The 13,900-nt window shown below is 33.7% G+C and overlaps 1 protein-coding gene and 1 long non-coding RNA gene across 4 annotated transcripts; both read right to left on the reverse strand.

Annotated features, from left to right (window-relative positions):
* Nucleotides 1-3,756: 3,756 nt before the first annotated feature.
* LOC110886287 (endo-1,3;1,4-beta-D-glucanase) lies at nt 3,757-13,661 on the reverse strand. The gene is made up of 8 exons (XM_022134068.2): nt 13,454-13,661; nt 13,036-13,057; nt 11,826-11,943; nt 11,622-11,712; nt 9,024-9,069; nt 5,206-5,249; nt 4,341-4,438; nt 3,757-4,059 (listed from the first exon to the last, which is right to left on the reverse strand). The coding sequence occupies exons 1-8, from the start codon at nt 13,599-13,601 to the stop codon at nt 3,922-3,924; spliced, it is 705 nt and encodes a 234-aa protein (XP_021989760.1). The 5' UTR covers nt 13,602-13,661; the 3' UTR covers nt 3,757-3,921.
* Nucleotides 5,540-7,466, reverse strand: LOC110886289. 3 transcript variants are annotated; one of them, XR_002562728.2, is made up of 4 exons: nt 7,273-7,466; nt 6,765-7,075; nt 6,068-6,207; nt 5,540-5,893 (listed from the first exon to the last, which is right to left on the reverse strand). It is a non-coding gene; the product is annotated as an uncharacterized LOC110886289 (long non-coding RNA). The 3 variants fall into 3 exon arrangements; XR_002562729.2 differs by lacking the exon at nt 6,068-6,207 and having other exon boundaries at nt 7,273-7,458; XR_002562727.2 differs by having other exon boundaries at nt 5,540-6,207; nt 7,273-7,457.
* Nucleotides 13,662-13,900: the final 239 nt, after the last annotated feature.

Here is a 13,900-nt window from a genome sequence, read left to right on the forward strand (position 1 = left end):
CTCCAATCAATTTCTTTTCTCAGTCATCTTTATTCGTATACTTGGCTTATAACTGCGAATGTTGTTCTTTGTTCCTCAAATCTTTTAAGTTTTAAAGCTTGGTGCTTGGCCATCTAATCTTTGATCCAAACATGTATACATTACTGTACTTTTACCACTTGATAGATTTAAGGAGGTGATGTAGTGAGTTACTTTTTTGTCCATACTTATTATAAAAAGCAAAACAATGTTTAAAGATGGGGGAACATGTAACATCCGCGAAAGCACTATTCGTGGAACTAGCAGCAACATATTCTGCATCAAATCCAGAGTTATAACTTCTAAAGAGTATATGAATCTAGATATAGGACCGATACAGTTGTTATATTTAGGCAATATAGTCTCAGATTACCTGACAGGGACAACAATTCACTTGTCAAACTCAAGTCTATTGGGTCTCCCCTTTCTAACGATAGTCCACCTAACTTGATCTTTATTTTACAACCATATATTCTTAAAACACACAGCCTGAGCACAACATATCCAAAAGAACTTTGATACAATACATCTGAATCAACTTGATTTAACCGTATTTAACCAGATATGGTTTCCTAACTACTTTTTATTATGTGATGAACCTTACCCAATCTCAACCGTTGAACCGACCCGAATTTTTTTATGTTCAAACATATGAAATTGGAACATTTTTAAAAGTGAACCTCTTGGAAAAAATTCCTGGATCCGCAACGTATGCGACTAGTTTTTAGAATATTCTGCGGATTTGGGACGTATATGGAGTAGATGATACCAAACTCGTTTACCTGAACCTATTTAACTGAATATATTAATATATTATATGTTTTAAAAACTATAATAAATAGTATGTTGAATTTATTAGAAACCTGAAACTATTGAAATTAATAACTATATTAATTGATAGAATTGTAGTTGTGTAAGTAATATTTCAAGTCGGATTTTTATATGTGTTTAAGATCGGGTTTCTAGTACTATATTGTAATATATGCGCATCCTAACGGGATATTTTAACCACATAAAGTATTGCCGCTAACCTAATAGGTATTGAGTAATGGGTATTCCGACTATGTGACAAGGATTACCAAATGTCATCCCATACTAAGGTGTTGTTTGTTTTTTAAGAGGTAAAATGTCAACAGTCAGCAGACATATGTAGAACAAGAAGTGGACAAAACATTTGCAATCTACAAAGACAAGGCTGTTTGTTTTGTTAACGTATGGAGACTTCTAAAATAAATTGGTGGTGGTGTACGAACGGTGATTGTGGGTGGTGGTGGTCGTGACGGACGGTGGTGGTGGGTGGTGGACGTGGGTGGTGGTGGACGTGGACGGTGGGTGGTGGTGGTGGTGATGGACAATGGTGGGTGGTGGACGGTGGTGGTGGGTGGTGGACGTGGATTGTGGGTGGTGGTGGCGGGTGGCGGTGGACGTGGACGGTGGGTGGTGGTGGTGGTGGTGATGGACAATGGTGGGTGGTGGACAGTGGTGGTGGTGGTGGTGGTGGTGATGGACGATGGTGGTGGTGGACGGTGGTGGTGGGTGGTGGTGTTTAACCCTCTTCAGATCTTAGAAGATTTTAGAAGTGACTGGGCCAAGTCTGCACCAAGAAGAGCTCGTGCAGACGTTTTTTAATGAAACGTCTTCGGAAAAACAAACAGTCTGGCAATGTCTGCGCGTGGTCTGCGCGGCGTAGACAGAAGAGGCTGCACAGATCTTTTCTAGAAAAACAAACACTACCTAAGCGTCTACCATTGCTACGGCCTGGGCATTGCTCCCTGACCCCTTTTATTCAACTAAGGAGGAAATAAGTATAGTATTGAATGAGCTTGCACTCCGCACATTCTTACATGTCTCAATTCTTATTCGAATTTCCAAGTTGGTTCTAGAGTTACAAATCTCGGGGACACATGGGATTCAGGGGTTGCACAGGCACCCGCTCAAAAGTTAATTTTATTGTTAATTGGGCTTGTTTTTTTCACCCCACATATTTAGGAAACCTTAACGGGCCCGAGCCCACTTCCACTCAGATTTGAGAATTAGATTGCTTATATTTGCAGGTCCCTTTAGGCTTTAATTTCTCATTCAGAGCATACAATGATACAAGCAGTACATTAACTAATCAACAATTTTTTTTATTTTATTTTTTTGTAATGATTCGAGTTGTTCACAGACATTACCTATTAATAATACAATTGTTCTCTACTAGGGGCTATGGAAAAGTTTCATAAATGAGTCACATCATTTTCCAGTTGGTTTAGATAATTGGCTGTTTCCAAAATATGAAATCACACAGAGGCAAATAGAAATATTAAAGTTACTTTACATATGTTTTTGTTGCAACCCTAAGTAAAAATCTTGGATTCGCCACCACACATATTAGAATGGAACAATCCTCCATTAAGATGGTTCCTAATCATAATCGTCATTTAAACTGACCATAAGTAACCGGGTTTAGAAAACACGTTCGCGGGATTAAACAGATGAATCTGATAGATGGGTGTTTTACAATCCGTGTTGGTGAAATATTCACATTTCACACTTTGTTACCCAAAAATCGATCAAAGGGTTGAAGTCAGTCCATTACGAACCATGTAGGTGGACTGACTAGGCCAAACTGAATGGTTCGTAACCCCGTTAACTGGGTTAGGACACAATGGGTTCCTTACGAGTTGTGTACAAGAAATAAGTTGTGCAAACATTTTGTAACCCAAAACAAGTCAATGCGGTTATATTATTATCAAGACGGGTCGAGGGGAACCATTATGCACTTGGTACATGGTCCAAAGTGGGTTCTTCAACATTAAACCCTTTTGACTTAACCAAATTGACACCCCCATAACTCAAGATTAATCTGAACCTAGAGTGTAGATGCATACCTAATATCAAGGTATAAGTCTACAAGCAAGGAATTTTGATTGAAGAATGATGTTTTGTGGTAGATGTTAGTGTGGTCTATGTTTGGTGAGTGATAGACATTTCCACTAAAATCCATCACTAGTGATGGAATAAAGCTCGATGACGTGGCGGAACTTGATTGGATGTTGTGAGTGATGGAACTCCATCACTAGTGGAGCGCCCCTACCCCCTTATGGAGAGATGAGAAACTTATCAGACCTTTGAAGACTTTGAAAGGCATAGGGATGAGTTCGAATTCTCGAAAATCAAACTAGCTTAGAACACACAAAGTAGACTTTAAGGGTTTAGAGAGAAATTGAGAAGGGATAAAGATTTGAGAGGCTAAAGCTCGGATTTATAGCCAAGATGGGTTAAGGAGGTTGCTACACGCGTCTTGAGGTAGCACAAGGACAGATTGGTGTCAAAACGATGAGAAAAGGTGGCACAAGGTGGTGGCAAAAGCCACCTCGTCACTGCTGTGTCGACAAACGCTTCGCAGACCGTGAAGGCTAGCAGTTGCGGTCTGCGGTTGCCGGGACGACAGAAAAAAATCCATTTTGACCATAATGGTCCCTCAACTTCCAACTTTTAATCCAATGGCAACTTTAAGCCCTTAACTCCAATCTAGTTATCACAAGGAAGTACCGAGACACATGTCACTACCAGAGTACCAGGGTATATCGAAATTACCGAGTTCTACAAAAAGCGTGGTTAGATTAAGAAAACCTAGCCAAACAAAAGCCAGCCTTGAATATAAAAAAAAAGTCTGCCCCAGAAAAAAAGGGACAGGATTATAAGAAAGTTGCCATGCATGAGTAATGAGTTTCAAACCATACATCAACCTCTATATTATCACACAAATTATTTATAGAGCTTATCAACATTACACATTAACATCTTTAACCACACTTCGTTTAGTTATTAAGGATCTTCTTAAACATGCGCATTCCTCCTTTATTGCATGATCCCTCCTTTATTGCATGATTAGGGTTTTACACACTAATGATTTATCTAAAGACACTTCACAAACCAATTCACAAGATCCTGGTGAGCCTCTTCTGCAGATTTCACTTCTGCTGCATCGTCATCGTTATATCTAATGGTCCAACCATGACCGACGCCTGGATATATTTTCACAAAGTGGTAAACCTACATACGCATAAAACACACCATGTAAGGGGGGTCTTTGGATGTGTAATTTTCAAAAGTGGTACGTGATACTAAATAATCAAAATCAGTTGCAATGGATGTAGAAAATAGTATTGTATGCACTTCTATTGTTCAAAACTATTTTTTAACGATTTTTAATAATTTAATAAAGTAGCAAAAAAGTGACAGAATACAGACATATATGTTGTTCCACACTAAAAGATTTATAATACTTTATACGGAAGCCGGAAGATACACTTAATATTGGCTAGATTTATTACCTCATTTGCTACTAGTGCGGCCTCGAATTCTTTGATGAGTTCAGGTGGAGATTGTTTGTCGAGCTCGGCACCTAGTATCGCTATAGGGACCCTAACACCTAAAATCATCATATCAACCATACAAAAGATCAATAATTATCTTTTGAATCCAAAAGATTTAAAGAAAGCTAGAACAAAGAAAATACCACATAATTAATTCATCTAACTTCTTTAAAATATTCATGGCTAAATTATCATATACAGGAATTAGATATTGTAAATGTGTGTTTCGAGCTTTTGGTCTTGCGGGTTCTGGAGCAGTAGCATTTGTTACACGCGGGCTTCTTATTGGGTCGGTTTCCTAGGTTTTCGTTTGTCTAGTTCCTTTCTATGTCGTTAACTGTTAACTGGGTATAGTTTCAGGTTGTTTATAGTTTGTTTTTCCTTTAGCGGTTAAAAAGATGATCTTGAAAAAGAATTAACTGGGAGAGAAATATCAAAATCAAAGTTACATATAAGGAGAGAAAATGACTATATCATATTGTCATGTGTCAAATTTTGAATGGGTATACTAATTTGTTTCACGTACAAAAAACAAAAAATATGTTTTAAATAAAACGTTTGGGAGGTTTTACTCAGATATAATCCATGCATTCAACATGTTTAACTCATTAGAGATAGAAAATAATCCTAATCAACACATTTATAACTTAGTGGTAATGTCATTTTCTTTAGACATTACACAAAATGATTAAAGAAATGGTGCAAAAGTTCTAACTAAAAGGCTTCGACATTTTTGTTTATAAATACTTTCAAAAAGTTAAATATGAACCTCTTTCAAGAAGCAAGAGATTAATTATGATGAATGTCGTGAAATTAAACATACCCTTGATATCATCTAAAGTGACAAGTGAAGGATGTAAGAGTGCACACTAGTACAAATTTGATCAAAAGATGCGGTTAAATTGGCTATGAGATGCGGTTTTAGACCCGCATCTTATGGCAAGGCATCTTTTAGCTATATGCCAAAAGATGCGGTTACAAGAGATGCGGTTCTAGAACCGCATCTTTTGATATATTAACAAAAAAACTCATTTTCCTAATATACTCAAGAGATGGGGTTCTAGAACCGCATCTATTGGTGTTTAGAGTAAAATAATATATATTGTTAATAAATTCCCATAATTAATAAATTGTGTAAAAATTAAAATAAAATATACAAAAAGAACAAAATTAAATTAGAACCAATATAATATGACCCAAGATTACAAAATACAAAGGTTTCAAAGTAACACAATATTACAAAAGTTTTCCAATAACACAATAATACATATAACTCTAAAGATGAAAGTGATATACAATAACTTCCTGAACCGAACCGACAGACGTCTTCATACTTTCAACCCAAACCAATGTCTTTAATCCATACTTGCAACCGGAATCGTAGAAGAGAAAAAGTTCATTCAACTAACCAAAAATGTGTTGAGGTTGTAGATGGCCCTATGAAAATCAAATTCCAGTTGTATAGCAACACAGAACCGGGCCATGCCATACCGGAAGCCGCCGTCTCTAACCTATCAGCCATATTCATAGACAAACTATCAAAAACCAACACGAAATCAAAGCATATCATTTTTTACTCCGTTGAAGTGGCCAACTTTCTTAATTTTTACAATTGAATACGTTATCACATATTCACACCCTATTGAGAACAATGGAATTGAGTGTTCTATTTTTTCATAACTCACCATAACACTATGAGAAAAAAAATAGTTAGTGTAGGAGTAGCACCATGTCCCCACCATCATCCTCCAAGTTTATAATATATATATACTGCATTTCCATGGAGGAAGACTTCTATTCTGTACTATTTGGCTTATCCATCAACCTTTCATCATAGCCAAATTCACAAGTATCACGTACAAATTCATCAATCATATTCAAATCTATAGATGAACAACAGTTTTAGTATTCATATTTAACACCTGAACTATTGAAACGTTAAAAGAAATAGACTAAAAAAGTGAATAGTCAGCCCAACCGACCATGACCCGTAACCCATACTAAAAAAGTTACATGTTTGACACCCACTCGAACCACTCATTTTGACATTTCTAGTAAGAGAAAAGAGGATTCAAAGCATATGAATGTAAGATAACCAGTAATACGACGATTGTGTGAACTTTTATTTTTATATATATATGGCCATAGGATACGAGAAGAAAAAGTGAACAAACCAATTCAGAAGATACATGTTCTACGATGAGGTCATACATAGGCCGAGGGGCACGTATATGGCAAGTATGTGAATAAAAGAAGTGCATAGAAATAAGAAATCACATGTGCAGTAACAAAAATAACATGTTGAAATCTAACCCAAAATGGAAATGAAGCATGGCAGTTCAATTGTTGATTGCATATATGATTAAAGTAAAAAGAACAGACCTTCGTTAGAGAGCTTCATTTTCACAACTTCAAACAAACAACCAAAGTACTATGATGTGAGCTCTTTTCATAAACCTACAAATACCATATAACAGGCCAACAAATTAACACACAATTTGACATGTAATTAGGAAAAATAACTACTTTCAGATGATCAAACGAAAGTTTTGCATAAGAAGGCTCTTTATCAAACTTCAAATTAACAACATATTCCAAAAGATTTCTAAATGGGGCAGGACAAGATCCAGAAAGTGTTTTGAGAGAGGAGTTGCCATCTTCTTCTTGCACACAAGACACCCTTTATTTCGTCCCTACAACAGTTAAATCACTTCATTAGAAAACATCTTTTTAACGGGTGATAAATATGTCCACCTTAACCGACTAAACAGTAAACACTAAATCATCTATTTGATAGATTTTTATAGAACAGGTATCAACGGGAACTGTAATTTCTACCTGCATATTAGATCAGAAATCAATTTCGAGTTTAGCACTAAGAATTACTTACGAATGTTCAACCCTAACCACCGTTCACTCGTTGTTCGGTTACAAAAACATCAGCGACTATCAGCACTGACCAACACAACAAACAGAGATCGCAGTGGATAGTTAACCTCCATCTCGATCTTGCCGACGCTTCCACATTTAAAAGCCTTCCATGAGGGGGAAACGAGAATGAGTGTGTGATGGAAACAAAGATTTTGGGGGGGAAGACTGAATTTTTGAGAGAAACATGGGGTATTTGAGTATTTGGGAACTTTTGGAGGGATAATGAAATTGTTGAGGCGGGATATGAAAATCAAAAGTTTTTTTTTTTTTTTTAATTAAAAAATGTAAGAATAATAAAATGTTTATTATAAAAATAAAACAAAAACTTATATAACAATAGAGTTAAATGCAATTTGCGTCTCTGATCATTCTGCTCAGGAGTATGTCGAGTTCTCAAAATCCTTTTTTTACTCTTGAGTCCCAGAGTAATAAAAAGTGCTTGCATCTGAGTCACCCCTCACTAACCGAGTTCACTTTTAAGGTTATGACCAGTTTGCCTTTCAATAGGAACCCTGTGGTATTATATATGTTGCAATTGAGTCCCCGACGAGCCTGTTGATTTTACCCGCCTATTTTAAATAATCCCAACTTTTATTGAGTCCCTAAGGTGTTTAGTGATTACTTAACCAATGTTGATTTATGATCATCCTTGATAGTTAGTTACCAATATTAAACCTTAATGTTAACCATTAAGTAACTTTGACCCTAATCGACTATTATTAACCCTTTGTGACAAGTATTAACTATGATTAAGTACCATTGGCCACCAATGGGGTGGTGGTCCATTGTCAAACGCAAAGCCTTTAAACACTTTATGAGAGAAGGAGGTTTTGGGTTCAAGTCTCATAGACAGTATGGAATAAAAAAATTGTCGTTAAAAAAAGTACCATTAAAATCATTGGTTGGAAACCGAACGAGTTAACCAACACTGACCCTAAGTGGCCCATTAACCATCTGGACCATTGATCACCCTAAACGCCCTTCGTTGACAATAATGGAACATGAACAACCTTAGTTGAGCACCACTGTCCCTAATTTGGTTATCCTAAGAAAAATATCTATTTATTATTATTAATTATCAACTAGTGAATTAGCCCGCGCTACGCGCGAGTGTTTGTATTGATACGCGTAATGATGTTCGGTCGTAAGTCGTAACCTAATTGATACTGATATGGTTTAGATGGTATCATATTAGTTCATCACTGATACCAACACTTAACATTTAACTGGAAGCGTTTTGGATTTTGGGAAGAAAAGTCAAGTATAAATGTCGTCACCGTTAATCTCTTGTTTCTCAGTTATGTTGTAAATTAATATAAGCATAGAATACTATATATGAAAACCTTTTTTTTTATATTTTGTTATCTAATATCATGAATAACAAAATCAATCATATTAGTATATACTTATCTTTATAAATAGTTTTTATTTATTAATCATAAAATTTACATAATACTATTTTTTATTATTAGTTTTTATTTATTACTGTTATATCAAGAGATGCGGTTCTAGGACCGCATCTTTTGGCTCTTGAGCTTTTTTAAAACACCCTTAAGATGCGGTTACATAAAAACCGCATCTTTTGTCTAATGCTTTTTTTTCAAAACAAACAAATCTTTTATAAAACATCTATAAGATGCGGTTAGAGAGGGGAACCGCATCTTTTGAAAACACCCATAGCATCTTTTGCTCAATTATGTACTAGTGGCAGCAACTTGTATTTCACCATACTTCGCTAGCTCAACAACCACCTTGGCTATTAAAATCAAATAAGGCAATTGAGTCAGGCAATTATTAATCAGGCAAAAACAATTTAGAGCAACACATATAAATGTTAATGAACTTGTTCAAAACTTGGTTTTAAAAGGTGTGCCTTATGCGCGAGGCACACTGAGGCAATTAGAAAAACATCTCTGGGCATTGAGGCTGCACCTTATGCACATCTAGTTAAAATTGGTCAAACGTCATCAAAATTTAAGGTTGGTATGAGGGTGGCATATGAGAAAATTCACATGATTGACATCCCCCTTAAGGAAATTTTAACATCATCACTTATATTTAAATCTCATTTCTAAAAACCTCACACATTCCATTCCTTAAAGTTATAAAGACAAGGATATAGAGTTGGTAAATATATATATAGATTAAGGATCATGTAAAAAAAGGTTAATAGTGTGAGAAGTGTAGGAAATAATATGTTGTTGACATGTGTTCTTCAATTTAATTAATTAAAAAGGACAATAATGTATTTTACTTCAAAGTTTAATTAATTGATAAAATAATCTTTTGTAACCTCTAGTGAGTTATTTTAGGTTAGTGATGTAATTTTATTTTTTACAATGATTTAAGAATTTAGTATTATATACCAACTCAGAGATTTTATAAATCATTATCATCTGATTCATAGAGATCGAAGGAAATTACGGTTCGTATTTTTTTGAATCATCCGTTTTTATTTTTTGAATCATCAGTTCGTATAAAACATCACACGAATTCCAGAAAACACCACAACATGAATCGTAATTCAACCATGGTGTTCTAACATCTGGAATGATTTTTGTTATTTTGCAGGTACAAAACACCATACAAATTCCAAAAACACCATGAATTGAATCATAATACAGTTGTGGTGTTTTAACAACACCATAACTGTAATCACAATACAATGGTACAGACTCTAGATGTTAAAACACCATAACTTGAATCATAACTCATTGTTTGCAATGTTATGGTGTCTTATATACGTTCATGGTATTTTACTATAAAACACAACACGTTGAATCGCATTACAATTAAAACACCATTGTATGAACATAAACAAAACACCATGGACTAAAACATCTAATCGAAACGTATTTTTTTCTCTATATAAGTATAACAATATGGTGCTCATATTAAAGATAAAAAAACACTCGTTATTATGGTGTATTTTTTTTTAAAAGAGTTACGTATAAAAAGTTATTGACGTTTAAAAAAGAAAGGGGAACTTGTATGTGCATTACATGTGGGTTTCTAAATTTAAAAAGTTAAACTTACCTTTATACCCTTAATCTAGAAAATTAATTATTTTAATGGTAAACACTATTTACAATTTTTACAATAACCCTATAATTTACATAATTGATAGTGATTTTCTCAAGTTCTCAAATAACTATAACTATGTGATGCACGGATGCACGCACGTACGCACACATACATACATACATACATACATACATACATACATACATACATACATACATACATACATACATACATACATACATACATACATACATACATACATACATACATACATACATACGTATCTACATTATTTTTTATTTACTTTTTTCTAAATAACTTTTATGATATATAATACTAAGTTTTCAGACTATGTAATTTAAAATTGTAAGTTTAGTTATTTTTGGTTTTTAAGCTTATGTAAATTAATTATTATTAAAGATAATATTAATTTTTAAGTATCTGTAATTATTTTAAGAAATACATACGTATCTACATTACTTTTATTTACTTTTTTTTTTCTAAATAACTTTTATGATATGTAATACTAATTTTTCAGATTATGTAATTTTAAATTGTAAGTTTAGTTATTTTTGGTTTTTAAGCTTATGTAAATTAATTATTATAGATAAGATTAATTTTTAAGTATCTATAATTATTTTAAGACCTTATTTTAATTTATAAATATATTTTATTTTATGTTAATAAAATAATACGAAATATAAATATCTTCAGTTGTTTTAATAATACAAACTATAAAAAGGTAGATTATCTGAAAAAAAAATTGTTAATTTAAAATAAATTTAAAAGTATGTGATGTTATGGAAGTAAAAAAGATGATTAAAATGTCTAGTGTTAGAGGAAAAAATAAGTGTCGGGTGTTAGAAATTAATCTAATGTAGTAGGTGGCATGACAGGTTTATAGATATTTGAAATGTCTAACATTAAAGATACTTTAATAAAAAAGAAATAAATAATTATTACTCAAAAGAATATGGACATGTGGATGAAATGTAGAAGGCTTTTAAAAGATAAACACATTTTGGGATAAATATGAATGATACCTACATTATGTTGATGTGGATGGAGAATTAGAAGTGAATGCTCTAAAAGCTACCAAATGGATGATAGTTTATGAATATTTTACTTGACATAAAGACTAAAATGTAAAGAGATTAGGCCGACACAACTTTTGGTTTTGTACATAAAACTTATTTAGTTATACATAGAACAACGTCTTGCATACATCAAGATCTGGCTTCATGCCTTACGCTTTGAACTTTAAGGTTCAGAAGCTAGTCTTACCGCCCCAACAAAAACCTGCAGCGCCAACTCTAGTTATACTCTTCTCTTTGAGAGCCTGTATAAGTGGTTTAGCAAATTCAACTACTTGCTCCTACAAAAGAAAACAAGTTAGTAAAGAAAAGTAAAAATGGTATTAAATTTTCTACATAATTGGATTAATAAAGTTTAGTTGATAAGAAGATGTAGATTTAAAGTATAACTTACAGGTGTATGCTTTCTTAGCCAGTCATCTATCTCATATTCAGAAGTCATGGGGTCCCCATTGAAGAAATCAGGAACAACTGCATAATATCCAGCTGATGCAACTTTGTCCGCAACTTGCCTACAAAGTTAAATTAAACACTGTATTCAGAATCCTCGATTCGTTACTACTTTCAAAAAATTAAATTATTTATAATGTTATAAGGTTTTTAAAACCGGTCCGACTAGTTTGATATCTGCTACCCGGTTATGAAAAGATAAAAATATCCCTAAATGTTTATATGCTACCTATAAAAATTAGATTCAGATTGGATCCATATATTAATTGTGACAACCGGCAAAACTAATGGTAATTCCGTACAACTTAACAATTATTATACGATTAATTGCGTTCAATTACGACATAATTTGTGCATGATAACCCTATAATTTCATGGAGTGCTTTTGTTGTCCCAGCCGAGTGGATCGGTACTAAATCGTCAAAGGGTTAAGTGCTTCCTATGTCGTTACATATATTAATGTCCTTGCAAAACATTAATGATCAACGATTTTATAGATGCTTTACATACCAGTTTTCTATACACGAACTTTCAAATGTTTTTAAGATTCATTTGATGCGAACTCAAAACACATGAATTCACCAACTTTTGTTGACGTTTTAGACTTACATGTATTTTAGGAAACTAAATGGATCTTGGCGCTATGGTTATCACGAAGAATATGGTTGTCTTGTTGGCGATGCCATCCGCTTTTGAAGGGTTTGATACATGTATCTCAACTTCGAGTGAGACATAGGATGCAAAGCCTTTGTGTTTTAAAAACTTTATTATGAAACAAGTCTTTTGTAAAACATTGTAACTCGTGTTGTCTTTTATTATCGAACAACGTACGATTTGTATTCACTTTTAATATGTGAATGGATGAACATCGTGCTTTTTATTCATATAATTTGTTTACTTGTATCGTATGCATGCAATGAGAACCGATCAAATTCACACCGTACGCTTCTGCTACGAGCGGGTGTGACATTAATTGAAAGTGATCCGCTTATGTTAATAAGAACTAAAAAAAGAATGTTCTTGTAATAAAGAATAGTAAATACGAATCCCTTAGAAAACATGAAAGCAATATCATTTTTAATCTTATGAAAAAGGATTTCATATGGTCAAAATAAGTTGAGGGTAAGCAGTTGTACTCTCGCTACAGAGAATACCTTAGTTTCGGAGCTTCATAACCTGCACAAAAAAATTCATAAAGAGTAGTTAGATGTTTCAATGTGGTAGCTTCGTTAACAGGGATGGCTTAAACATATGATACACTTATAAATTTGAAATTTTTTGAAATATAGTAGTTTTATAGAGCATCAAACTGTATATTGAATTATTTCTATTCTTATTTATCTCTAAAAACACATAGTTGATAGATTATCACATATATTTTCACCTTATAATATAGATTAAAGTAGTTTTTCTTTTTCCAATGTACTACAGTGCTAGTGCTGCCTATTTGTTAACTTAGGAAAAAAGATAGTTGTTAATGAATTAAAACCTAATATGTTTCAAACCACACATGTTAACATCAAAATACAATTAATAAAGATGAAAATCACATTAATCAAATAAATCGATTACCATAAACATCAGAAACAAGAAGCACGGCGATTTTTGAGTCAGGCTTGCCAGAAACGTAGGAATTGAGAGATGCAATTTGCAAGACCTTACCAGATTCCCCACCGGAAGAGATTGCCGGAGGATTTTTGCAGCATTCGGGGCCAGACATTATTTCTAGAGTAAGTGTTGAGGTCAACCCTAGGGATGGGAGGGGTTGAATATTTATTGAACTTTGCCACCACCCTATAGGGATTTTCATGTGCTTCAAAATCATACACGTAAGTTTTGTTAGTTTTCATATTGATGATGATAGCAACAACTAATAGTTATATGGCTTTAGCGTTTTTGAAATTAATTGGTAGAAGATTTGTGTGAAGCTTCTCCACACAATCCATGCACTGCTATATCGTATACGTCGACTGCATGGATGAATTTCTTTAGTTATTTATTAGTTAAATCATGATCGTC

Source organism: Helianthus annuus, chromosome 10, assembly GCF_002127325.2.
Source record: "Helianthus annuus cultivar XRQ/B chromosome 10, HanXRQr2.0-SUNRISE, whole genome shotgun sequence".
Classification (NCBI taxonomy): domain Eukaryota; kingdom Viridiplantae; phylum Streptophyta; class Magnoliopsida; order Asterales; family Asteraceae; genus Helianthus; species Helianthus annuus.